Source organism: Mustela nivalis, assembly GCF_964662115.1.
Source record: "Mustela nivalis genome assembly, chromosome: X".
Taxonomy (NCBI): Eukaryota; Metazoa; Chordata; class Mammalia; order Carnivora; family Mustelidae; genus Mustela; species Mustela nivalis.
Genome location: NC_139040.1, coordinates 90647989 through 90674085, shown reverse-complemented (window position 1 = coordinate 90674085; position 26097 = coordinate 90647989). Strand labels below are relative to the sequence as shown.

General features: G+C 37.8%; 1 protein-coding gene across 1 annotated transcript in view; it reads right to left on the bottom strand.

The window, feature by feature from the left end:
* DGKK (diacylglycerol kinase kappa) overlaps positions 1-26097 on the bottom strand; it is a gene marked incomplete at its 5' end in the record, with an annotated part of 190945 nt that overhangs the window by 23979 nt on the left and 140869 nt on the right. Inside the window, 2 exons of the mRNA XM_082716525.1 lie at positions 23636-23735; positions 24546-24637. Coding sequence (XP_082572651.1) covers positions 23636-23735; positions 24546-24637 — 192 coding nt within the window. The remainder of the gene's footprint in view (positions 1-23635; positions 23736-24545; positions 24638-26097) is intronic.

Below are 26097 nucleotides of genomic sequence, written 5' to 3'. Positions count from 1 at the left end.
ATTTAAAGAAATAATAGCTGAAAACATTCTTTAATATGGAGAAAGAAACAAAAATCCAGATCCAGTAGACACAGAGAGCCCCCAACAAAATTAGCCCAAGGAGGTTCACACCAAGACACATAATAATTAAAATGGCAAGAAGTAGTGATAAAGAGAATTTTAAAAACAGCAAGAGAAAACAGTTACATACAAGAAAAAAGTCCGTAAGTCTATCAGTTGATTTTCAGCAGAAACTTTGCAGACCAGAAGGGATTTCCATAATATATTCAAAGTGGTGAAAGAAAAAAACCCTGCAGCCAAGAATACTCTATCTAGCAAGGCTATTGTTCAGAAAAGAAGGAAAGATAGTTTCTCAGACAAAGAAAAGTTAAAAGAATTCATCACCACTGAACCAGACTTAAAAAAAATGTTAAAGAAGACTATTTGAGTGGAAAGGAAAAACCATAAGCAGGACTAAGAAAACTAGGAAGCACAGACACAGTAAAATTAAGTATATCTATAAAAATCAGCTAAGGGATTCACAAAATGAAACAATGTAAAGTGGAGTGGGAGAAGGGTAAAAATTTAGTTCTTTCAGAATGAGTTCAAACTTAAGTGACCATCAACTTAATATAGACTCCTATATGCAGAAGATGTTATATACAAAGCTAATGGTAACCACAAATCAAAAACTGATAGTGGATATGCAAAAAATAAAGAAAAAGGGATCCAAGTATATCACAAAAGAAAGCCAGCAAACCACAAAAGAAGAGAGCAAGAGAAGAAAGGAACAGAGAAGAAGTACAAAAACAACTGTAAAATGAGTAACAAAATGGTAATATGGTACATAACTTTCAATAATTACTTTGAATGTAAAGGACTCAAAGGGCATAAGGTGACAGAGTGAATAAAAAAGCAAGACCCACCTATATGCTGCATACAAGAGACTCATTTCAAACCTATAGACACATGCAGATTGAAAGTTAAAGGGATAGAAAACCATTTATCATGTCAATAGGAATGAAAAGAAAGCCAGGGTAGCAATTCTTGTATTGGATAAAGTAGACTTTTAAAACAAAGACTTGGGGTGCCTGGGTGGCTTAGTCATTAAGATTCTGCCTTTGACTTGGGTCATGATCCTGGGGTCCTGGAACTGAGCCCCACATTGGGCTCTCTGCTTAGAGAGAAGCCGGTTCTCCCTCTCCCACTCCCCCTGCTTGTGTTCCCTCTCTTTCCACGGTCTCCCTCTCTCATGGTCTCTCTCCATCAAATAAATAAATAAAATCTTTAAAAAAATAAAAATAAATAAAACAAGGACTCTAACAAGAGTCAAAGAAAGGCACTATATAATCATAAAAGGAACAATCCAACAGGAAGATATAACAATTGTAAATACTTAGGCACCCAACACGGGAGCGCCCAAATGCATAAAGTAGCTATTAAAAAACATAAAGAAAGATTTATTTACAAGATGGTGAAGAAGTAGGAGACTTTAATTTCATCTGGCCCCAGGGATTTAGCTAGATAGCTATCAAATCATTCTGAACACCTGCAAACTCAACGAGAGATGTAAGAAAAGAATAGCTGAAACTCTACAAATAGAAAAGCAACCACTTTTTGCAAAGTAGGAAGTGTGGAAAAGTGAATCTGAGGTGATATATGGGAAGATAAGCTACAGGGAGAGGGAGCCTCCATAAGCCAACTACTGACAAGTGATATAGCAGTGGAACATGAATCAGAACTTTTAGAAGTTGGCTCTAGTGAGGGACATCACTCAGGCTAAGTGGGGGGGGCACACTCAGGCTAAGTGGGGGGGGGCACAAAACTCTAGCTGGGACAGTGTGGTCTCAGGATCCTTGGGGTCACAGTAAGATTGGGAATGCTTGAGTGTGACAGAGCTCCCAGGCCTCAGAGCAGGGAAGCTGCTGCGAAGAGTGAACCCAGGAGTGGGCTCTCAGCTCAGGGTTGCCATAAACAGGGAACCACAGCACAATCGGTTGACTGCTATCAGAGAAGAGTCCAACAAAGTGCAGAGCCAGTGAGACCACCCCCCTTCCTCTCCCTGGAAGAGCAGCATGGGAGCACACTGCAGGAGTCTGCAGGCTTTGGAGACCCGAAATGTGTCATGTGCCTGAGACAGAAATGCTCAGTTACAGGCTGGGTGAGAGAGACAAGAGTGACTGAATGCTATTCTCTGAGGGTTCACTGAGGAGTGGGGACCCCAGCCTTCTGCTCAGGGGTGGGAGATTGGGAGGTTGCCATTTTCATTCTCATCGTCCAAAGCTGTATGGAAAGCCTTAAGGGAACAAAACCACATAGAGCAAACCAGAGTGGCAAGGGCAGTACAATTCTGCTTAGGGCAGACATTTGAGAATCAATGCAACAGGCTTGTCCCCCAGAATATCAGCAAGATCATCCAGATAAGACCAAGTTTACCAATCAAGAACTGCAAAACTCCAGCCCTAAGGGAATACAGCACATAGAATTCATGGTTCTGTAATCTTTCAACTTAAATTCATTCTTTTTTAAAACTTGTTTTTTCAGAACAAAAATCTTTATTTATTATTTTTCACATTATTATTTTTTTATCGTTATGTCTTCATACAGTACATCATTACTTTTTGATGTAGTGTTCCAAGATTCATTGGTTACTTATAACACCCAGTGTTCTACACAATATGAGTCCTCTTTAATACCCATCACCAGGGCAACCCATCCTCTCACCCCCCTCCCCTCTAAAACCCTCAGTTTGGGAGGAGTCAAGATGGTGGAGAAGTAGAAGGCTGAGACTGCTTCAGCTAGCCGGAGATCAGCTAGATAGCTTATCTAAAGATTGCAAATACCTGAAAATCCATCGGCAGATCAAACAGAAGAAGAACAGAAATTCTGGAAACAGAAAAACAACCACTTTCTGAAAGGTAGGACCGGCGGAGAAGTGAATCCAAAGCGACAGGAAGATAGACCCGGGGGGGGGGGGGGGGGCTGGCTCCCGGCAAGCGGCGGAGCAACCCCGCACAAAATCAGGACTTTTAAAAGTCTGTTCCGCTGAGGGACATCGCTCCAGAGGCTACCCGGGGCAAAGCCCACACAGGGTCAGCGTGGCCTCAGGTCCCGCAGGGTCACAGAAGGATCGGGGGTGTCTGAGTGTCGCAGAACTTGTGGGTATTGGAACGGGAAAGCCGGCTACAGAGACAGAGCCGACAGTAAACTCACAGCTCGGGGTGACCTTGAACCGGTCGCAGGCTCAGTGAGCTCGGAGCCCGGCCGGAGGTCAGGCAGACGGGAGTAACTGGGCGCTGTTCTCTGAGGGCGCACTGAGGAGTGCGGCCCTGGGCTCTCGGCTCCTCCGGGCTGGAGACCAGGAGGCCGCCATTTGTATTCCCATCCTCCGGAACTCTACGGAAAGCGCTCAGGGAACAAAAGCTCCTGAAAGCAAACCCGAGTGAATTACTCACCCCAGCCCCGGTAAGGGCAGTGTAATTCCGCCTGGGGCAAAGACACTTGAGAATCCCTACAACAGGCCCCTCCCCCAGAAGATCAACAAGAAATCCAGCCAAGACCAAGTTCACCTACCAAGAAGTGCGGTTTCAATACCAAGGAGAGCAGCAGAATTCCAGAGGAGGAGAAAGCCAAGCACGGAACTCATGGCTTTTTCCCTGTGATTTTTTTTAGTCATGCAGTTAATTTACTTTTTTTCTTTTTCATTTTCTGTTTTTTTTTTCTCGCCTTCGGGTAAAATTTTTTTTTTAACTCTTACCTTTTTCTTTTTTAACGATTTTTTACTAGTTTATCTAATATATATATTTTTTCTTTTTTACATTTTTCTTAGGTGTTTTCTTTCTTTTTAATTCTTTTCTTTTCTTTTTTTTTGTTTTTTATTTCTTCCTTTTTGAACCTCTTTTTATCCCCTTTCTCCCCCCTCACGATTTTGGATCTCTTCTAATTTGGTTAAAGCATATTTTCCTGGGGTTGTTGCCACACTTTTAGTATTTTACTTGCCCCTTCATATACTCTTATCTGGACAAAATGACAAGACGGAAAAATTCAACACAAAAAAAGAAAAAGAGGCAGTACGAAAGGCTAGGGACCTAATCAATACAGACATTGGTAATATGTCAGATCTAGAGTTCAGAATGACAATTCTCAAGGTTCTAGCCGGGCTCGAAAAAGGCATGGAAGATATTAGAGAAACCCTCTCGAGAGATATAAAAGCCCTTTCTGGAGAAATAAAAGAACTAAAATCTAACCAAGTTGAAATCAAAAAAGCTATTAATGAGGTGCAATCAAAAATGGAGGCTCTCACTGCTAGGATAAATGAGGCAGAAGAAAGAATTAGTGATATAGAAGACCAAATGACAGAGAATAAAGAAGCTGAGCAAAAGAGGGACAAACAGCTACTGGACCACGAGGGGAGAATTCGAGAGATAAGTGACACCATAAGACGAAACAACATTAGAATAATTGGGATTCCAGAAGAAGAAGAAAGAGAGGGGAGCAGAAGGTATACTGGAGAGAATTATTGGGGAGAATTTCCCCAATATGGCAAAGGGAACGAGCATCAAAATTCAGGATGTTCAGAGAACGCCCCTCAAAATCAATAAGAATAGGCCCACATCCCGTCACCTAATAGTAAAATTTACAAGTCTCAGTGACAAAGAGAAAATCCTGAAAGCAGCCCGGGAAAAGAAGTCTGTAACATACAATGGTACAAATATTAGATTGGCAGCTGACTTATCCACAGAGACCTGGCAGGCCAGAAAGACCTGGCATGATGTTTTCAGAGCACTAAACGAGAAAAACATGCAGCCCAGAATACTATATCCAGCTAGGCTATCATTGAAAATAAAAGGAGAGATTAAAAGCTTCCAGGACAAACAACAACTGAAAGAATTTGCAAACACCAAACCAGCTCTACAGGAAATCTTGAAAGGGGTCCTCTAAGCAAAGAGAGAGCCTACAAGCGGTAGATCAGAAAGGAACAGAGACCATATACAGTAACAGTCACCTTACAGGCAATACAATGGCACTAAATTCATATCTCTCAATAGTTACCCTGAATGTGAATGGGCTAAATGCCCCTGTCAAAAGACACAGGCTATCAGCATGGATAAAAAAACAAAACCCATCTATATGTTGCCTCCAAGAAACTCATTTTAAGCCCAAAGACACCTCCAGATTTAAAGTGAGGGGGTGGAAAAGAATTTACCATGCTAATGGACATCAGAAGAAAGCAGGAGTGGCAATCCTTATATCAGATCAATTAGATTTTAAGCCAAAGACTCTAATAAGAGATGAGGAAGGACACTATATCATACTCAAAGGGTCTGTCCAACAAGAAGATTTAACAATTTTAAATATCTATGCCCCCAACGTGGGAGCAGCCAACTATATAAACCAATTAATAACAAAATCAAAGAAACACATCAACAAAAATACAATAATAGTAGGGGGCTTTAACACTCCCCTCACTGAAATGGACAGGTCATCCAAGCAAAAGATCAGCAAGGAAATAAAGGCCTTAAACAACACACTGGACCAGATGGACATCACAGATATATTCAGAATATTTCATCCCAAAGCAACAGAATACATTCTTCTCTAGTGCACATGGAACATTCTCCAGAATAGATCACATCCTCGGTCCTAAATCAGGATTCAACCGGTATTAAAAGATTGGGATCATTCCCAGCATATTTTCAGACCACATGCTCTAAAGCTAGAACTCAATCACAAGAGGAAGTTTGGAAAGAACCCAAATACATTGAGACTAAACAGCATCCTTCTAAAGAATGAATGGGTCAACTGGGAAATTAAAGAAGAATTGAAAAAAATCATGGAAACAAATGATAATGAAAATACAACGGTTCAAAATCTGTGGGACAGAACAAAGGCAGTCCTGAGAGGAAAATATATAGCGGTACAAGCCTTTCTCAAGAAACAAGAAAGGTCTCAGGTACACAACCTAACCCTACACCTAAAGGAGCTGGAGAAAGAACAAGAACGAAACCCTAAGCCCAGCAGGAGAAGAGAAATCGTAAAGATCAGAGCAGAAATCAATCAAATAGAAACCAAAAAAACAATAGAGCAAATCAATGAACCTAGGAGCTGGTTCTTTGAAAGAATTAATAAAATTGATAAACCCCTGGCCCGACTTATCAAAAAGAAAAGAGAAAGGACTCAAATAAATAAAATCATGAATGAAAGAGGAGAGATCACAACTAACACCAAAGAAATACAAACTATTATAAGAACATACTATGAGCAACTCTACAGCAATAAATTTGACAATCTGGAAGAAATGGATGCATTCCTAGAAACATATAAACTACCACAACTGAACCAGGAAGAAATAGAAAGCCTGAACAGACCCATAACTAGTAAGGAGATTGAAACAGTCATTAAAAATCTCCAAACAAACAAAAGCCCAGGGCCAGACGGCTTCCCGGGGGAATTCTACCAAACATTTAAAGAAGAACTAATTCCTATTCTCCTAAAACTGTTCCAAAAAATAGAAATGGAAGGAAAACTTCCAAACTCATTTTATGAGGACAGCATCACCTTGATCCCAAAACCAGACAAGGATCCCACCAAAAAAGAGAGCTATAGTCCGATATCCTTGATGAACACAGATGCGAAAATACTCAACAAAATTCTAGCCTATAGGATTCAACAGTACATTAAAAAGATTATTCACCACGACCAAGTGGGATTTATTCCAGGGCTGCAAGGTTGGTTCAACATCCGCAAATCAGTCAATGTGATACAACACATCAATAAAAGAAAGAACAAGAACCATATGATACTCTTAATAGATGCTGAAAAAGCATTTGACAAAGTACAGCATCCCTTCCTGATCAAAACTCTTCAAAGTGTAGGGATAGAGGGCACATACCTCAATATCATCAAAGCCATCTATGAAAAACCCACCGCAAATATCATTCTCAATGGAGAAAAACTGAAAGCGTTTCCGCTAAGGTCAGGAACACGGCAGGGATGTCCATTATCACCACTGCTATTCAACATAGTACTAGAGGTCCTAGCCTCAGCAATCACACAACAAAAGGAAATTAAAGGCATCCAAATCGGCAAAGAAGAAGTCAAATTATCACTCTTCGCAGATGATATGATACTATATGTGGAAAACCTAAAAGACTCCACTCCAAAACTGCTAGAATTTATACAGGAATTCAGTAAAGTGTCAGGATATAAAATCAATGCACAGAAATCAGTTGCATTTCTCTACACCAACAGCAAGACAGAAGAAATGGAAATTAAGGAGTCAATCCCATTTACAATTGCACCCAAAACCATAAGATACCTAGGAATAAACCTAACCAAAGAGACACAGAATCTATACTCAGGAAACTATAAAGTACTCATGAAAGAAATTGAGGAAGACACAAAGAAATGGAAAAATGTTCCATGCTCCTGGATTGGAAGAATAAATATTGTGAAAATGTCTATGCTACCTAAAGCAATCTACACATTTAATGCAATTCCTATCAAAGTACCATCCATCTTTTTCAAATAAATGGAACAAATAATGCTAAAATTTATATGGAACCAGAATAGACCTCGAATAGCCAAAGGGATATTGAAAAAGAAAGCCAACGTTGGTGGCATCAGAATTCTGGACTTCAAGCTCTATTACAAAGCTGTCATCATCAAGACAGCATGGTACTGGCACAAAAACAGACCCATATATCAATGGAACAGAACAGAGAGCCCAGAAATAGACCCTCAACTCTATGGTCAACTAATCTTCGACAAAGCAGGAAAGAATGTCCAATGGAAAAAAGACAGCCTCTTCAATAAATGGTGCTGGGAAAATTGGACAGCCACATGCAGAAAAATGAAATTGGACCATTTCCTTACACCACACACAAAAATAGACTCAAAATGGATGAAGGACCTCAGTGTGCGAAAGGAATCCATCAAAATCCTTGAGGAGAACACAGGCAGCAACCTCTTCGACCTCTGCCGCAGCAACATCTTCCTAGGAACAACGCCAAAGGCAAGGGAAGCAAGGGCAAAAATGAACTATTGGGATTTTATCAAGATCAAAAGCTTTTGCACAGCAAAGGAAACAGTTAACAAAATCAAAAGACAACTGACAGGGGCGCCTGGGTGGCTCAGTGGATTAAGCCGCTGCCTTCGGCTCAGGTCATGATCTCAGGGTCCTGGGATCGAGTCCCGCATCGGGCTCTCTGCTCAGCACGGAGTTTGCTTCCCTCTCTCTCTCTCTGGCTGCCTCTTTGTCTACTTGTGATTTCTCTCTGTCAAATAAAAATAAATCTGTCAAATAAAAATAAAAAAAAAAAGACAACTGACAGAATGGGAGAAGATATTTGCAAACGACATATCAGATAAAGGACTAGTGTCCAGAATCTATAAAGAACTTAGCAAACTCAACACCCAAAGAACAAATAATCCAATCAAGAAAAGGGCAGAGGACATGAACAGACATTTCTGCAAAGAAGACATCCAGATGGCCAACAGACACATGAAAAAGTGCTCCATATCACTCGGCATCAGGGAAATACGAATCAAAACCACAATGAGATATCACCTCACACCAGTCAGAATGGCTAAAATCAACAAGTCAGGAAATGACAGATGCTGGCGAGGATGCGGAGAAAGGGGAACCCTCCTCCACTGTTGGTGGGAATGCAAGCTGGTGCAGCCACTCTGGGAAACAGCATGGAGGTTCCTCAAAATGTTGAAAATAGAACTGCCCTATGACCCAGCAATTGCACTATTGGGTATTTACCCTAAAGATACAAACGAAGTGATCCAAAGGGGCACGTGCACCCGAATGTTTATAGCAGCAATGTCCACAATAGCCAAACTATGGAAAGAACCTAAATGTCCATCAAGAGATGAATGGATCAAGAAGATGTGATATATATACACAATGGAATACTATGCAGCCATCAAAAGAAATGAAATCTTGCCATTTGCGACAACATGGATGGAACTAGAGCGTATCATGCTTAGTGAAATAAGTCAAGCAGAGAAAGACAACTATCATATGATCTCCCTGATATAAGGAAGTGGTGATGCAACATGGGGGCTTAAGTGGGTAGGAGAAGAATCAATGAAACAAGATGGGATTGGGAGGGAGACAAACCATAAGTGACTCTTAATCTCACAAAACAAACTGAGGGTTGCTGGGGAGAGGGGGTTTGGGAGAAGGGGGTGGGATTATGGACATTGGGGAGGGTATGTGCTTTAGTGAGTGCTGTGAAGTGTGTAAACCTGGTGATTCACAGACCTGTACCCCTGGGGATAAAAATATATGTTTTTAAAAAATAAAAAATTAATTTAAAAAAAATCTATGAATGCTTAAGAGACACCCCCAGAGAGTCAAATTTCATTTTATTTCGTCTGTTATTAAACCTCATCATATATGGTGATTTTAATGTAGAGCCAACATTGTCATCCACTGGCCTAAGCAGTTTATTGTGATGGGAGTGTAGTGTGTGTAGAAGAGTGGAGGTAGATGAAGTCAGAGGTTGCCTCTCAGATTTCATACTAAGGTGTCATTGTTTTCTAAACTACAACTCTTGTGATAATAAAGAAAGTGGTTTGTAATAATTACTCTGGGACAATAAGTATATACCAGGACTATCTCAGGGAAATGAGGATGTAAGGATGTTTAAGTCGGAACTCCAGAAATGGACCCTTACCTCTATGGTTAACTAATCTTTGACAAATCAAGGAAAAAATATCCAGTGGAAAAAAGACAGTCGCTTTAATAAGTGGTGCTGGGAAAACTGGACAGCTACATACAGAAGAATGAAACTAGACCATTCTCTTACACCATACACAAAGATAAACTCAACTGGATGAAAGACATCAATGTGAGACAAGATTCCACAAAATCCTAGAGAGGAGCATAAGCAGTAACTGCTTTGAGATTGGTGGCAGCAACTTCTTTCAAGACACATCTCCAGAGGCAAGGGAAACAAAAGCAAAAATTAATTTTGGGGACTCCATTAAGATAAAAAGCTTCTGCACAGCAAAAGATACAGTCAACAAAACTAAGAGAAAACCCTCACAGTGACAGAAGGTATTTGCAAATGATATTACAAATAAAAGGCTGGTATCCAAGATGTATAAAGAAATTCTCAAATTCAACACCCAGAAAACAAATAAGTCCAAAAATGGGCAGAAGACATTGACAGATACTTCTCCAAAGAAGACATATAAATGGCTAACAGGCACATGACAAAATGTTCAATATCACTAGCCATAATGAAAATACAAATCAAAACCACAGTGAGATATCACCTTACACGAGTTAGAATGGCAAAAATTAAAAAAAAAAAAACAGGAAACAACAAATGTTGATGAGATGTGGAGAAATGGGAGCCCTCTTACACTATTGGTGGGAAGGCAAGCTGTTACAACCACTCTGGAAAACAAGATGTTAAAAATAGAGCTACCTGATGACCCAGCATTGCATTACTGGGTACTTACCCCAAAGATACAGTTGTAGTGAAAAGAAGGGGCACATGCACACCAATATTCATAGCAACAATGTCCACAATAGCCAAATAGTGGAAGGAGCTGAGATGCCCTTCAACAGATGAATGGATAAAGAAGATGTAGTATATATAAACAATGGAATATTATTTGACCATCAGAAAGGATGAATACCCACCATTTACATCAATATGGATAGAACTGGAGGGGATTATGTTAAGTGAAATAAGTCAAGCAGAGAAATACAATTATCACATGGTTTCACATATATGTGGAACATAAGGAATAGCACAGAGGACCACAGGGGAAAGGAGGGAAAACTGAATGGGAAATAATGAGAGAGTAATGAGAGAATATGGACTCTGGGAAACAAACTGAGGGTTTCAGAGGGGAGGGGAGGGAGGAATTGGGTAACTGGGTGATATTTATTAAGGAGGGCACAGATTGTGATAAGCACTGGGTGTTAAACACAACTAATGAATTGAACACTACATTAAAAAACAATCTGAGGGGTTTGAAGTGGCGGGGGGGTGGGAGGTTGGGGTACCAGGTGGTGGGTATTATAGAGGGCACGGATTGCATGGAGCACTGGGTGTGGTGCAAAAATAATGAATACTGTTATGCTGAAAATAAATAAATTTAATAAAACCGTCAGTTTGTTTCTCAGAGTCCATAGTGTCTTATAGTTCATCTCCCCATCCAATCCCCCCCTTCATTTTTACCTTCCTTCTCCTAATGTTCTCCATGCTATTCCTTATGTTCCACAAGTAAGTGAAACCATATGATCATTGACTTTCTCTGCTTGACTTATTTCACTCAGCATAATCTCCTCCAAAATATTTTCTTTCTTTTTTTCAACCAATTTATTTTATTAACTCTTTCTAAAAAAACTTTTAAAATTTTCATTTTTACAGTCACAGTTTTTAAAAAATATTTTATTTATTTATTTGACAGGGAGAGAGAGAGATCACAAGTAGGCAGAGCAGCAGGCAGTTAGAGGGGGGAAGCAGGCTTCCTGCTGAGCAGAGAGCCTGATGTGGGGCTTGATCCCAGGACCCTGAGATCATGACCTGAGCCGAAGGCAGAGGCTTAACCCACTGAGCCACCCAGGCGCCCCTACAGTTGCATTTTATCCCTTCATTGTATTTATTTATTTATTATTCAATTATTTTTAATAATTTTTTTATTATGTTATGTTAGTCACCATACAGTACATCATTAGATTTTGATTAGTGTTCCAGGATTCATTGTTTGTGTATAACTTATTTTTGAATATATGTAAGTTTTTCTTTCTTTATAATTTTGGGATGCAATTTCTTCTAGTAGACCAAAATACACCCAAAATCTAGTGAATGGTTTTGTTCTATTCACCTATCTAATCATATTCTTTTTTCTTTTTTCCCTTCTTCCTTTTTTTTTTTTTGCTTTGTTCAAGTCTTTTTTAATTTTCACCTTTACAGTTACATCCTATCCTTTCAATGTATTTAACTTTATTTTTGTATATATACATTTTTATTTCCTTTCAATTTGGGGTATAGTTTCTTCTAACAAACTGACCAATATGCACTCAGTAGATAGTGTATTGCTCTGTTCTGTTCACCTGTTTATATTCCTTCTTTTTATTTGTTGCTGTTTTTCTCTTTTGTTTTTTCTTTTCTTTTAATTTCCATTTTTTAAGATTTTATTTATTTATTTGACAGATAGAGATCACAAGCAGGCAGAGAGGCAGGCAGAGAGAGAGGAGGAAGCAGGTTCCCCACTGAGCAGAGAGCCCGATGCGGGGCTCGATCCCAGGACTCTGAGGATCATGACCTGAGCCGAAGGCAGCGGCCCAACCCACTGAGCCACCCAGGTGCCCCTTAATTTCCATTTTTATAGTTACATTCTATCCTTTCATTTTATTCTTTTACATGTATGTTTTACATATATGTTTTTCTTTCTTTACAAATTTGAGATCTAGTTTTCTAAAACAGACCAAACAAAAGAATCCAGTGTATTCTCTACACTGCACAGAATCCAGTGTATTGCTCTATTCTACTCACCTGATTATATTATCTTTTTAAAAAATTTTTTTCCCCAGTTTTGGGTCTCTTCTGATTCATTTAGTGTACATTTCCCTGGGGTTGTTGCTCCCATTTTAGTATTTTGTTCTCCTGTTTATCTATTCTCTGGACAGAATAACAAGACAGAAAAACTAACTTCAAAAAAGAGAACAAGAGGCAGTACTGACTGCCAGGGACCTAATCAGTATGGACATAAGAAAGAGTTCAGAATAATGATTATAAAGAAACTATACTTGAAGAAAGTATAGAAGACACTAGAGAATCCATTTCTGGAGAAATAAAAGAACTAAAATCTAACCAGTTGAAATAAAAAAGACTATTTATGAGATGAAATAAAAAAGGGAAGCTCTTCCTGGTAGGATAAATGAGGTAGAAGAGAGAATTAGTAATATAGAAGACCAAATGATGGAGAATAAAGAAGCTGAGAAAAAGAGAGATAAACAACTACTGGATCACAAGGAGAGATTTTGAGAGATAAGTGATACCATAAAGCAGAACAATATTAGAATAATTGGGATCCCAAAAGAAGAGAAAAGAGAGAGGGGGCAGAAGGTATATTGGAGCAAATTACAGTGGAGAGCTCCCTAATTTGGGGAAGGAAACAGGCATAAAAATCTAGGAGGCATAGAGAACCCCCCTCAAAATTAATAAAAATAGGTCAACACCCCAACATGTAATAGTGAAATTTGAAAATCCCAAAGACAAAGAGAAAATCCTTTAAGCAGCTTATGACAAGAAGTCTATAACCTACAAGGGTAGAAACATTAGATTGACAGAAGACTTATACACAGAGACCTAGCAGGCCAGAAAGGACTGGCATGATATATTCAGGATGCTAAATGAGAAAAATATGGAGCCAAGAATACTTTATCCAGCTAGGATGTCATTAAAAAAAGATAGAGTGATTAAAAAAAAAACCTTCTAGGACAAACAGAAACTAAAAGAATTTGTGATAACTAAACCATCCCTACAAGAAATGTTAAAAGGGATCCTCTAAGCAAAGAGAGAGCACTAAAGTAACATAGACCAGAAAGGAACAGAGACAATATATAGTAACAGTCACTTTACAGGTAATGCAATGACATTAAAATCATATCTTTCAGTAGTTACTCTGAATGTAAATGGGCTAAATGCCCCCAATCAAAAGACATAGGATATCAGATTGGATAAATGCAAGACCCACTGATATGCTATCTTAAAGACATATTTAGACCCAAAGACACCTCCAGATGTCCTTTTAAATAAAAAACCATTTATCATGCTAATAGACAACAAAAGAAAGCTGGGGTGGCAATACTTGTATCAGATAAATTAGATTTTAGCCAAAGACTAGAATAAGAGATGAGGAAGGACACTATATTGTAATTAAAGAGTCTATCCAATAAGAAGATATAGCAATTATAAATATTTATGCCCTTAACATGAGAGCAGGCACTTACATAAAATAATTACTAACAAAATTAAAGAAACACATTGATAATAATACAATAATAATAGGGAAATTTAACACCCTCCCTCACTGAAGTGGACAGGTCATCTAAGCAGAAGATCAAGAAGGAAATAAGGGCTTTGAGTGACACACTGGACTAGGTGGACTTCACACTTATCCAGAACACTCCATCTTTTTTTTTTCTTATATGCATGGGGTCTTTATTAATTATTTTAACAGACCTGGGTGTTTGCCTGAGTTGTCAGTAACGTTTTACCTTATTCCCCATGGCAGTTCCTTCCAAGTGCTGAAAGTGACCTACCCAAATGAGGGTGTTCTCTCAATCTTTTTCATTTGATCCATAAAATTTGTATTTGTTTCCTAAGAACACTCCATCTTAAAGCAACAGAACACACATTCTTCTCAAGTGCACATGGAACATTCTCCAGAATAGATAACATACTGGGTCTCAAATTAAGTCTCAATTAGTACCAAAAGACTGGGATCATTCCCTGCATATTTTCAGACCACAATGCTTTGAAACTGGAACTCAGTCCCAAAAAGAAATTTGGAAAGAAATAAATGAAGGCTAAAGAGTATCCTACTAAAGAATGAATGGGTCAACCAGGAAATTAAAGAATTAAAAAAAATTCATGGAAACAAATGAAAATGAAAACACAACTGCTCAAAATCATTGGGATGCAGCAAAAGTGGTCCTAAGAGGGAAGTATAAAGCAGTACAAGACTTTCTCAAGACACAAGAAAGGTCTCAAATACATAACCTAACCTTATACCTAAAGCTTGTTGAGAAAGAACAACAAACAAAGCCTAAACCCAGCAGGAGAAGAGAAATAATAAAGATCAGAGCAGAAATCAATGAAATAGAAACCAAATGGACAGTATAACAGATCAATGAAACTAGAAGCTGGTTCTTTAATAGAATTAATAAGATCAATAAACCACTGGCCAGATTTATTCAGAAGAAAAGGGAAAGGACCCAAATTAATAAAATCATGAATGACAGGGCAGAGATCATGACTAACACCAAGGAAATAGAAATAATTATTAAAAATGATTACTAGCAACTATATGCCAACAAATTAAGCAATCTAGAAGAAATGGATGCATTCCTGGAAACTTATAAACTACCAAGACTGGAACAGGAAGAAATAGGAAAGCTGAACAGACCTATAACCATCAAGGAAATTGAAGCAGTAATCAAAAATCTCCCAACAAACAAGAGCCCAGGGCTGGATGGCTTCCCAGGGGAATTGTAGCAAATATTCAAAGAAAAATTAGCACCTACTCTTCTGAAGCTGTTTCAAAAAATAGGAATGGAAGAAAAACTTCCAAACTCTTTCTATGAGGTTAATGTTACCTTGATCCCCAAATCAAAGACCCTACCAAAAAGAATTACAGACCAATATCCCTGATGAACATGGATGGAAAAATTCTCACCAAAATACTAGCCAACAGAAGCCAACAGTACATTAAAAGGATTATTCACCACGACCAACTGGGATTTATTCCTGGGCTGCAAAGGTGGTTCAACATCTGCAAATCAATCAATGCGATATCCTACATAACTGAAAGAAAGGACAAGAGCCATATGATCCTTTCAATAGCTGTAGAAAAAGCATTTGACAAAGTACAACATCCTTTCTTGATTAAAACTCTTCACAGTATAAGGATAGAGTCATCATAAAAGCCATTTATGGAAAGCCCACAGCAAATCTCATTTTCAATGGGGGGAAAACTGAGAGCTTTTCCCCTAAGGTCAGGAACATGACAGATATGTCCATTATCACCACTGCTGTTAAACATAGTCCTAGAAGTCAGCCTTAGCAATTGGAAAATAAAAAGAAATAAAGGCATCTGAACTGGCAAAGAAGAAGTGAAACTCTCACTCTTTGCAGATGACATGATAGTGTATGTGGAAAACACAAGACTCCACCCACAAATTGCTAGAAATCATACAAGAATTCAGCAAATTGGCAGGATATAAACATCAATGTACAGAAATCAGTTGCATTTCTATATACTTACAATGAGGCAAAAGAAAAAGAAATCAAGGAATCAATCCCATTTATGGTCACACAAAAAGCCATAAGATACCTAGGAATAAACCTAACCAAAGAGGCAAAGGATCTGTTCTCAGAAAACTATAGAACACTCATGAAAGAAATTGAGGAAGACACAAAGAAATAGAAAACATTCCATGCTCATGGATCAGAAGAATAAATATTATTAAAATGTCTATGCTACTTAAAGCAACCTACACATTCAATGCAATCTCTACAAAATACCATCACCTTTGTTCACAGAACGGGAACCTAAATTTTAATGCTAAAATTTGTATGGAACTATACAAATGGATAGCTAAAGGAGTGTTGAAAAAGAAAACCAAAACTTGTGGCATCACAATTCTAGACTTCAAGCTCTATTACAAAGTTATAATCATCAAGACAGTATGATACTGGCACAAAAACAGACACATAGATCAATGGAACAGAATAGAGAATCCAGAAATGAACCCTCAGCTCTATGGTCAATTAATATTCAACAAATCAGGAAAGGATATTCAGTGGGGAAAAGGCAATGTCTTTAACAAATGGTGTTGGGAAAAGTGCACAGCAACGTGCAGAAGAATGAAACTGGTCCATTTCCTTTCACTATAAGGTAAGGAAAATAAAGGCAAAAATGAACTATTGGGACTTCATCAAGATGAAAAGCTTTTGCACAGCAAAACCAAAAGACAACTGACAGAATGAGAGAAGATATTTGCAAATTACATATCATATAAAGGGCAAGTATCCAAGATCTATAAATAACTTATGAAACTCCACATCCAAAAACCAAATAATCCAAATGGATGGGCAGAAGACATGACAGACATTTCTCCAAAGAAGACCTACAAATGGTCAACAGACACATAAAAAAATGTTCCACATCACATGATATCAGTGAAATACAAATCAAAAGCCCAATGAGATACCACCTCACACATGTCAGAATGGCTAAAATTAACAAATCATGAAACAACAAATGTTGGTGAGGATGTGGAGAAAGGAGAACCCTCTTATACTGTTGGTGGGGATGCAAGCTTGTGCAGCCACTCTGGAAAACAGTATGGAGGTTCTTCAGAAAGCTGAATATAGAGCTTTCCTATGTCCCAGCAATTGCACTGCTATGCATTTACCCCAAAGATACAAATGTAGTGATGTGGAGGGACATCTGCACCCTGATGTTTATAGCAGCAATGTCCACAATAGCCAAACTACAGAAAAAGCTCAGATGTTTATCAACAGATGAATGGATAAAGATCTGGTGTATACATATGCATGTGCACATGTGTGCACATGCACATGCACACACTCACACACACACACAGACACACAGGGATATTAAGCAGCCATCAAAAAACTAAATCTTGTCATTTGCAATGATGTGGATGAAAGTAAGGGGTATTATACTAAGTGAAATAAGTCAATCAGAGAAAGACAATTATCATATGATCTCACTGGTATGTGGAATTTAAGAAACAAAACAGGATTATAGGGGATGAGAGGAAAAAATAAAACAAGATGAAACCAGAGAGGGAGATGAACTATAAGAGACTCTTAATCATAGGAAACAAACAGGGTTGCTGGAGGGGAGGGACGTGTAGGGGTGGGATAACTGGACATTATGGGATAAATGGACATTAAGGAGGGATAAATGGACATTAAGAAGGGCATGTGATATTAAGGAGAGCACTGGGTATTATATAAGACTTATGAATCACAGACCTATACCTCTGAAATGAATAATACATTATATGTTAATTAATTGAATTAAAAAATTATAATGCAAAAAAAGAAAGAAGAAAACTATATAAATCAGCAAGGAATACATTTGGTGGCAAATTACAGAAACCATCTTTTAGTGGTTTAAATAAAGGTGTATCTGTATCATACAGCCAAATGCTTTACCTCTTTGAAAAAACAAACTGTGAATAAATGAAAAAATAAAAGAAGTAATTTATAATGATAAAATAATAGCTGGTATTATAACAGCTCACTTACATCAATGGATAAATCATCCAAGAGATCAAAAGGAAACAGTGACTTAAATGACAATTTGGGCCAGATGGGTCTAACAGATATATTTAGAATATTCTATCCTAAAGCAGTAGAATAGACATTCTTTTCAAGTGCATATGGAATGCTCTCCAGATAGATCACATGTTAGGCCATGAAATAAGTCTCAACAAAATCAAGATGACTGAAGTCATATCATGCATCTTTTCTTACACAATGCTGTGAAACTAGAAATCAACCACTGGGCAAAATCAGGAAAGAAAAAAAATACAAGCAGGTTAAATAGCATGCTACTAAACAATGAATAGGTCAAGGGGACATAAAAAAAAAAACAAAACAAAACATTGAGACAAGTGAAAATGAACACACAAAATCCTGAACCTTTGGGATATAGGAAAGGCCATTTGAAGAGGGAAGTTTATAGCAATATGGGCCTCCCTCAAAAAGCAAGAAAAATCTCAAATCTCAAAAATATCAAAAACCTAACCTTACATCTAAGGAGATAGAAAAAAGAAAACAACCAAATCCAACAACAGTACGAGGAAGAAAATAATAAAAATGAGAGCAGAATAAGTGAAATAGAAATTAAACAACCAATAGAATAGATCAATAAAACCAGGAGCTGGTTCTTTGCAAAGACAAACTAAATTGATAAACCTTTAATCAGACTTACCAAAAGAGAGAGAGAGAAAAATAAACAAAATCAGAAGAGAAAGAAGAGAAATAACAACTGATGGTGCAGAAATACAAAGGATTATGAGAGAATATTATGAAAAATTATACATCAACAAATTGGACAACCTAGAATAAGTGGACAAATTCCTAGGTAAAAAAAATCACTTTCCTTAACTGAACTAGGAAGAGATAAAAAATTTGAACAGACTGATTACCAGCAATGAAATTGAATCACCAATCAAGAAATCCCCAACAAACAGAAGTCCAGGACCAGCTGGATTCATAGATGAATTCTACAGAACATTTACAGAAGAGTTCTCAACTATTCCAAAAAACATAAGAGGAGGGAAAGCTTCTACATTTATTCTATGAAGCCAGCATTAATCTGATAACAAAACTAGATAAACATAATATAAAAAAGGGGAACTACAGGCCAATATCTCTAAGAACATAGCTGCAAAAATCTTCAACAAAATATTAACAAACTGAACCCAACAGTACATTAAAAAATCATTCACCATGATCAAGTAGGATTTATTCCTCAGAGGCAAGGGTGATTCAATATTTGCGATTAATCAGTGTGACACACCACATCAACAACAGAAAGGATAAAAATCATGTGGTCATTTCAACAGATATAGAAAAAGCATCTAACAAAGTATACATCCATTCATGCTAAAAACCCTTAATAAAGTAGTTTTATAGGGAACATACCTCAACATGATAAAGGCCATATATGAAAAGCTCGCAGTCAGCCATAGTAAATGGTGAAAAAACAGAGCTTTCCCCTAAGATTAGGAACAAGACAAGGATGCCCACTCTCACCATTGTTATTCAGCATCTACTCGAAGTCCTAGCCACAGCAATCAGACAACAAAAAGAAATAAAAGGCATCCAAATCGCTAAGGAAGAAGTAAAACTTTTACTATCTGCAAATGAAATGATACTGTATATAGAGAACCCTAAAAAGACTCCACCAAAAAACTACTAGGGCAAAAAAATGAATTCAGTAAAGCTGCAGAATGCAAAATCAATCTAAAGCAGTCTATGCACTAGTAAGGAAGTAGCAGAAAGAGAAATTAAGAAAACAATCCCATTTACAATTTCACCAAAAATAATAAACTTAAGTGAGGCAGTGTAAGATCTGTACTCTGAATGTTATAAAACACTGATGAATGAAATTAAAGATGACATAAATGGAAAGATATTCCGTGTTCATGGATTGGGAAAACAAATATTGTTAAAATGTCCATACTACCCAAAGCAATATACACATCCAATGAAATCCCTATCAAATTACCAACAGCATTTTTCACAGAACTAGAACAATAATCATAAACTTTTTATGGAATGACAAAAGACCCTAAATAGCCAAAGCAATCCTGAGAAAGAACAAAACTGGAGGTATTACAATCCCAGATTTCAAGATGTACTACAAAGCTGTATAATCAAAACAGTATGGTACTGGAACAAAAATCAACACATAGATCAATAGCACAGTAGACAGAGCCCAGAAATAAACCCACAAAGATACCTCAACATAATAAAGATCATTTATCAAAAAACCCACAGCTAACATCATTCTTACAGGGAAAAACTGGGAGCTTTTCCATGGTCAGGAACAAGACAAGGGTGTCCACTCTCACCACTGTTATTCAACATAGTACTGGAAATCCAAGTCACAGCAGTCAGACAACACAAAGAAATAAAAGGCATCCAAATGGGCAAGGAGGGAGTCAAACATTCACTATTTGCAGTTGACATGATACTATATATAGAAAACCAGAATGACTCCACCAAAAAACTGGTAGTACTGCTGAGTCAATTCAATAAAGTTGTAGGATACAAAATCAATGTATAGAAATCTGCTGCATTTCTATACACCAATAATGAAGTGACAGAAAGAGAAATTAAGGAATCAGTCCTGTTTACAATTGCACCCAAAATTATATAATACTTAGGAATAAATGTAACCACAGAAGTGAAAGACCTGTACTCTGAAAACTAAAACATTGATGAAAGAAAGTGAAGATGACACAAAGAAATGGAAAGATAGTCCATGCTCATTCATTGAAAGAACAAATATTGTCAAAATGTCTATACTACCCAAAGCAATCTACACATCAATGCAATCTCTGTCAAATTATCAACAGTATTTTTCACAGAACTGGAACAAACTCTCCTAAAATGTGTATGGAAACACAAGACCCAGAATAGCCAACGCAATCTTGAGAAAGGAAAGCAAAGCTAGAGGTACCATAATTCTGGACTTCAAGTTATATTACAAAGCTGTAGTAATCAAAACAGTATAATATCCAAGATCTATAAGGAACTCCTCAAACTCAATACACACACAAAACAGATAATAATGTCAAAAAATGGGCAGACGACATGAACAGACACTTCTCCAAAGAAAACATACAAATGGCTAACAGACACATGAAAAAATGTTCATCATCCTTAGCAATCAGGGAGTTTCAAATCAAAACCACATTAAGAAACCACCTTACACCAGTTAGAATGGCCAAAATTAACAAGATAGTAAACAATGTGTGTTGGAGAGGATGTGGAGAAAGGAGAACCTGCTTACACTGTTGGTGGGAATGCAAGTTGGTGTAGCCACTTTGGAAAACAGTGTGGAGATTCCTTAAGAAATTAAAAATAGAAAAAAAAATAAATTAAAAATAGAGTTACTGTATGACTCTGCAATTGCACTACTGGGTATTTACCCCAAACATACAGATGTAGTGAAAAGAAGGGCCATCTGTACCCAAATGTTCATAGCAGCAATGGCCACAGTTGCCAAACTGTGGAAAGAACCAAGATGCCCTTCCACGGACAAATGGATAAAAAAGATATGGTCCATATATACAATGGAATATTATGCCTCCATCAGAAAGGATAAATACCCAACTTTTGTATCAACATTGACAGGACTGCAGGAGATTATGCTGAGTGAAATAAGTCAAGCAGAGAGAGTCAATTATCAAATGGTTTCACTTCCTTGTGGAGCATAGGGAGTAGCACAGAGGACATTGGGAGATGGAGAGGAGAAGTGAGTTGGGGGAAATCGGAGGGGGAGACAAACCACGAGAGACTGTGGACTCTGAGAAACAAACCAAGGGTTTTGGAAGGAGGGGGTTGGGTGAGTCTAGTGGTGGGTATTGTGGAGGGCATGTATTGTATGGAGCACTGGGTGTGTTGCATAAAAAATGAATTTTGGAACACTGAAAAATAAAATAAAATAAAAATAGAAAGAAACCAGTATGATAATGGCACAAAAATAGCCATCCAGATCAGTGGAACAGAATAGAAAACCCAGAAGTAAACCCATAATTATATGGTCAGTTAATCTTCAACAAAGCAGGAACGACTATCCAATGGGAAAAAATTGTCTCTTCAACAAATTGTGTTGGGAAAACTGGACATTAACATGCAAAAGAAAGAAACTGGACCGCTTTCTTATGCCATACACAAAAACAAATTGAAAATGGGTGAAAGACCTAAATGTGAGACATGAAACCATAAGATCCTAGAAGAAAGCACAGACAGTAACTTGTCTGGCATCAGTTGTAGTAACTTTTTCTAGATAGGTCCCCTCAGAAAAGGGAAATAAAAGCAAAAATAAAATATTGGGACTACATCAAAATAGAAAGCTCTGCACAGTGAAGGAAATAATCAACAAAACTATAAGGCTACCTATGGAATGGGAGAAGATATTTGCAAATGACATGTCTGACAGAGGGTTAGTATCTAAGATATATAAAGAATTGATGGGGCACCTGGGTGGCTCAGTGGGTTAAAGCCTCTGCCTTCCGCTCAGGTCATGATCCCAGGGTCCTGGGATCAAGCCCTGCATCGGGCTCTCTGCTCAGCAGGGAGCCTGCTTCCTTCTTTCTCTCTGCCTGCTTCTCTGCCTACTTGTGATCTCTGTCTGTCAAATAAATAAATAAAATCTTAAAAAAAAGAATTGACACAACTCAAGACCTAAAACACCAATAATCCAATTTAAAAATGGCCAGAAGACATGAACAGACACTTCTCCAAAGAAGACATCCAGATGGCCAACAGACACTTTAAAAGATGCTCAAATATCACTCATCATCAGGGAAATACAAGTCAAAACCATAACAAGCTATCACCTCACACCTCTCAGACTGGCTAAAATCAACAACACAGTTAACAACAAGTATTGGCGAGGATGTGAGGAAAGGGGAACCCTCTTACACTGTTACTGGGAATGCAAACTGGTGCAACCACTCTGGAAAACAGTATGGAGGTGCCTCAAAAAATTAAAATAGAATTTCCATAGGATCCAGTAATTCCACTACTGGTTATTTAACCAAAGAAAATGAAAATACTAATTTTAAAAGATACATGCACCCTTATGTTTATTGCAGCATTATTTACAACAGCTAAGTGTCCATCCATGGATAAGTGGATAAAGGATGTGTTATATACATACAATGGAATATTACTCATCCATAAAAAATAATGACATCTTGCCATTTACAACAATATGGATGGATCTATCGGGCACAATACTAAGCAAATAAGTCAGTCAGAGAAAGACAAATACCAAGTGATTACACTCTTATTTGGAATTTAAGAAACAAAACAAAAGAAGAAAGAAAAAATAAACCAAAAAACAGACTCCCAAGTGTAGAGAACAAACTGATGGTTACCAGAAGGGAGGTTGTTGGGGGATATATGAAATAGGTGTCAACAGGATTAAGAATACATTTATCATGATGAGCACTGAGTAATGTACAGAATAGTTGAATCACTATATAGCACACCTGAAACTAATATAATAGTGTATGTTAATTTTAATGGAATAACAATAATAAATTAAAAAATAAAAGATAAAAAGGAGGCCCTGGCTCCACAAAGCATGGAAGATAAAAGGAATGGAAACTTACTTTCAAAATCACAGATTCTATAGCTGTATTGTTCTGTTTTATCTGACTCCAAGCCTTTACAATATCCACCACAAAATCTTCCACTGCTGAACACAGGAATCTGCAAAGATAAGACATATGGGACAATGTGATATGGATCATGATGTCCAGAGCCCTTCTGTCTTATAAAGTCCATCTTCCACTTTCTCTTTCCTGTTTCTCTTTCCTGATCTGTAATCTCTCCCTTTCCTTCCTCTCCCCTCTTCCTTTGTTTTTCTATTTTTTCATGTGTATATGGTCAAATACATGAATACCTAAGAGAGTTTAATTAGATTTTCTTAGCCCTAAATTCAGAATTTCCAGAAAAGAAAATTCAGTTGATCCACCTTAGGTCAGGTTCTTACCTGGGTCAAATCGGCTATGGTTCAAGGGCCCATATAATTTAGTACAAACATAATGACTTTGGGAGGACTGTCCCTGGGGGGAGTATTTATCAAAGGAGAATATGGCAGACTCATCAGGAACCATCCAAAGTGTCCCAGGAGAAATGAATGACCCACATATTTGGAAGGGCAGAATGTGTTGTTTGGGATACAAGAAAGCAGCTGTCATCAATTCTATAGAGACCTTTCCCAGTGTCAGATGGAAAGCAAGGGGTTCCTACTATAGGGAGTTATGTTATGCCCTTGAATAGTGTGGAATGTTGTTTCTCTTTGTTTCTCTGGCTTGTAATTCTGTCTTTTTGGACTGGCAGGAGCCCTTACCTCAATCTCATCTATTTTTTCATTCAGGTGGTTGGAGTTGGGAGAAATTTGATAACTTTCCTTGACCTCAGTACCCCAACCTATCAAAATGAGCTCCTTCTCTGACTGAGGAACAGCTCATGAAGGCAATAAAAACACCCCAGTTTGAAAGCCAAAGGAAGACTGACCTTGTTGCGATGATCATCTCTGTGGGGTACTTGGCCTTCAGGATTTTGTTCAACTCAGTGGTTGCGGATTCTAGATGTTGGATGGCAGCAGCCTAGGGAGAAATGAGTGTTCAGCTCTTGAATCTCAGGACTGAGACAGTCTGCTGCCCAGCTTTATCTCCTCATTATTTCTTACTCTTTACCAACAACTCAACTGCCTCACTGAAAATAATCACAATCAAATAATTCTTTGTGAAGAACCCCATAGATAATCTTAGATCTGTGGTCATTCTAAAAATAAGAGATGTATATTGTTTGCTGTCACTTAAATAATTCTCAAAAACTCATGGAGGTAAATTTTTGTTCCATATTTCAAATGAACAAACAAGCTCATATTGCATAGCTAGTAAATAATAGATCTGGGATTTGAACCCACATCTTTCCAATGCCAAAGTGTTACCTCTTATTATAATAATATTAGTAATAACAATAACATTCACTTATATAGTACTTACAATGTACCAGTCTCTGTTCTAAGCTATATATAAATATTTTCTTATGTAATCCTTGTAATAACCCCATTTCACAGAACAGCAAACTGAGGCACAGGAAAGGGGTACGCTGATAAGTGACATAACCAGGATTTGATTCCAGGTAGTCTGGCTCTTGAGTCGGTGTTCTTCCTCTCCCCCCCCCCAAGGCTTCATGCCCAGTGTGGAATTTGAACTCATGGACCTGAGATTGAGAGTCACATGCTCTACCAACTGAACTAGCCAGGAGCCCCGAGTCTGTATTCTTAACTACAGCTGCTACTCTTCCCTCTCCCATCATCTCTTTCATTCAAATATCTACCAAGTCCTGGTGATTCTATTACTCCTATATGTCTTAAACATGCCCACTTCTTCTTATCCCTGTTACCACTTCACCAGTTCAAATCACCATAATCTTTTGCCTAGATAATTGCAGCATCTCCTCTCTTTTCTCCTTGCCTCTAGTCTTTATTCCTTCAATTGTTTTTCCATGTACCATGCAATTCTACTTCAAACCCTTCTAGTAGATAGCAGAATACTATCTATTAGATAACAGAAAGGATATATGGACACATATGTGATAAAGCAAGTATAGTGAAATTTAATGGTAGACTCTAGCATTTTATATATGTAGGTTTGAATACTTATTCGTACTATATATCTCAAACTTTAATATAATACCTAATAATATGTACTAGGATATACTTATAGCAGATGGCCAATAAAATGTCATTTATAGGGGCACCTGGGTGGCTCAGTTGTTAAACATCTGCTTTTGGCTTAGGTCATGATCCCAGGGTTCTGGAATCAGGCCCCGAACCTGGCGCCCTGCTAGGCGGGAAGACTGCTTCTCCCTCTCCCACTCCTCCTGCTTGTTTTCCCTCTCTTGCTGTGTCTCTCACTGTCAAATAAACAAATAAAATCTTAAAAATGTAATTTAGATTGAAATAAGCTTTTTTATGTCTTTGAGAGTTACATCCTGTAGGCTAGAGTCCTAATTAATTCTACTATTGAGTTCAAGAAGCTGGTATGTTTGAAAATTC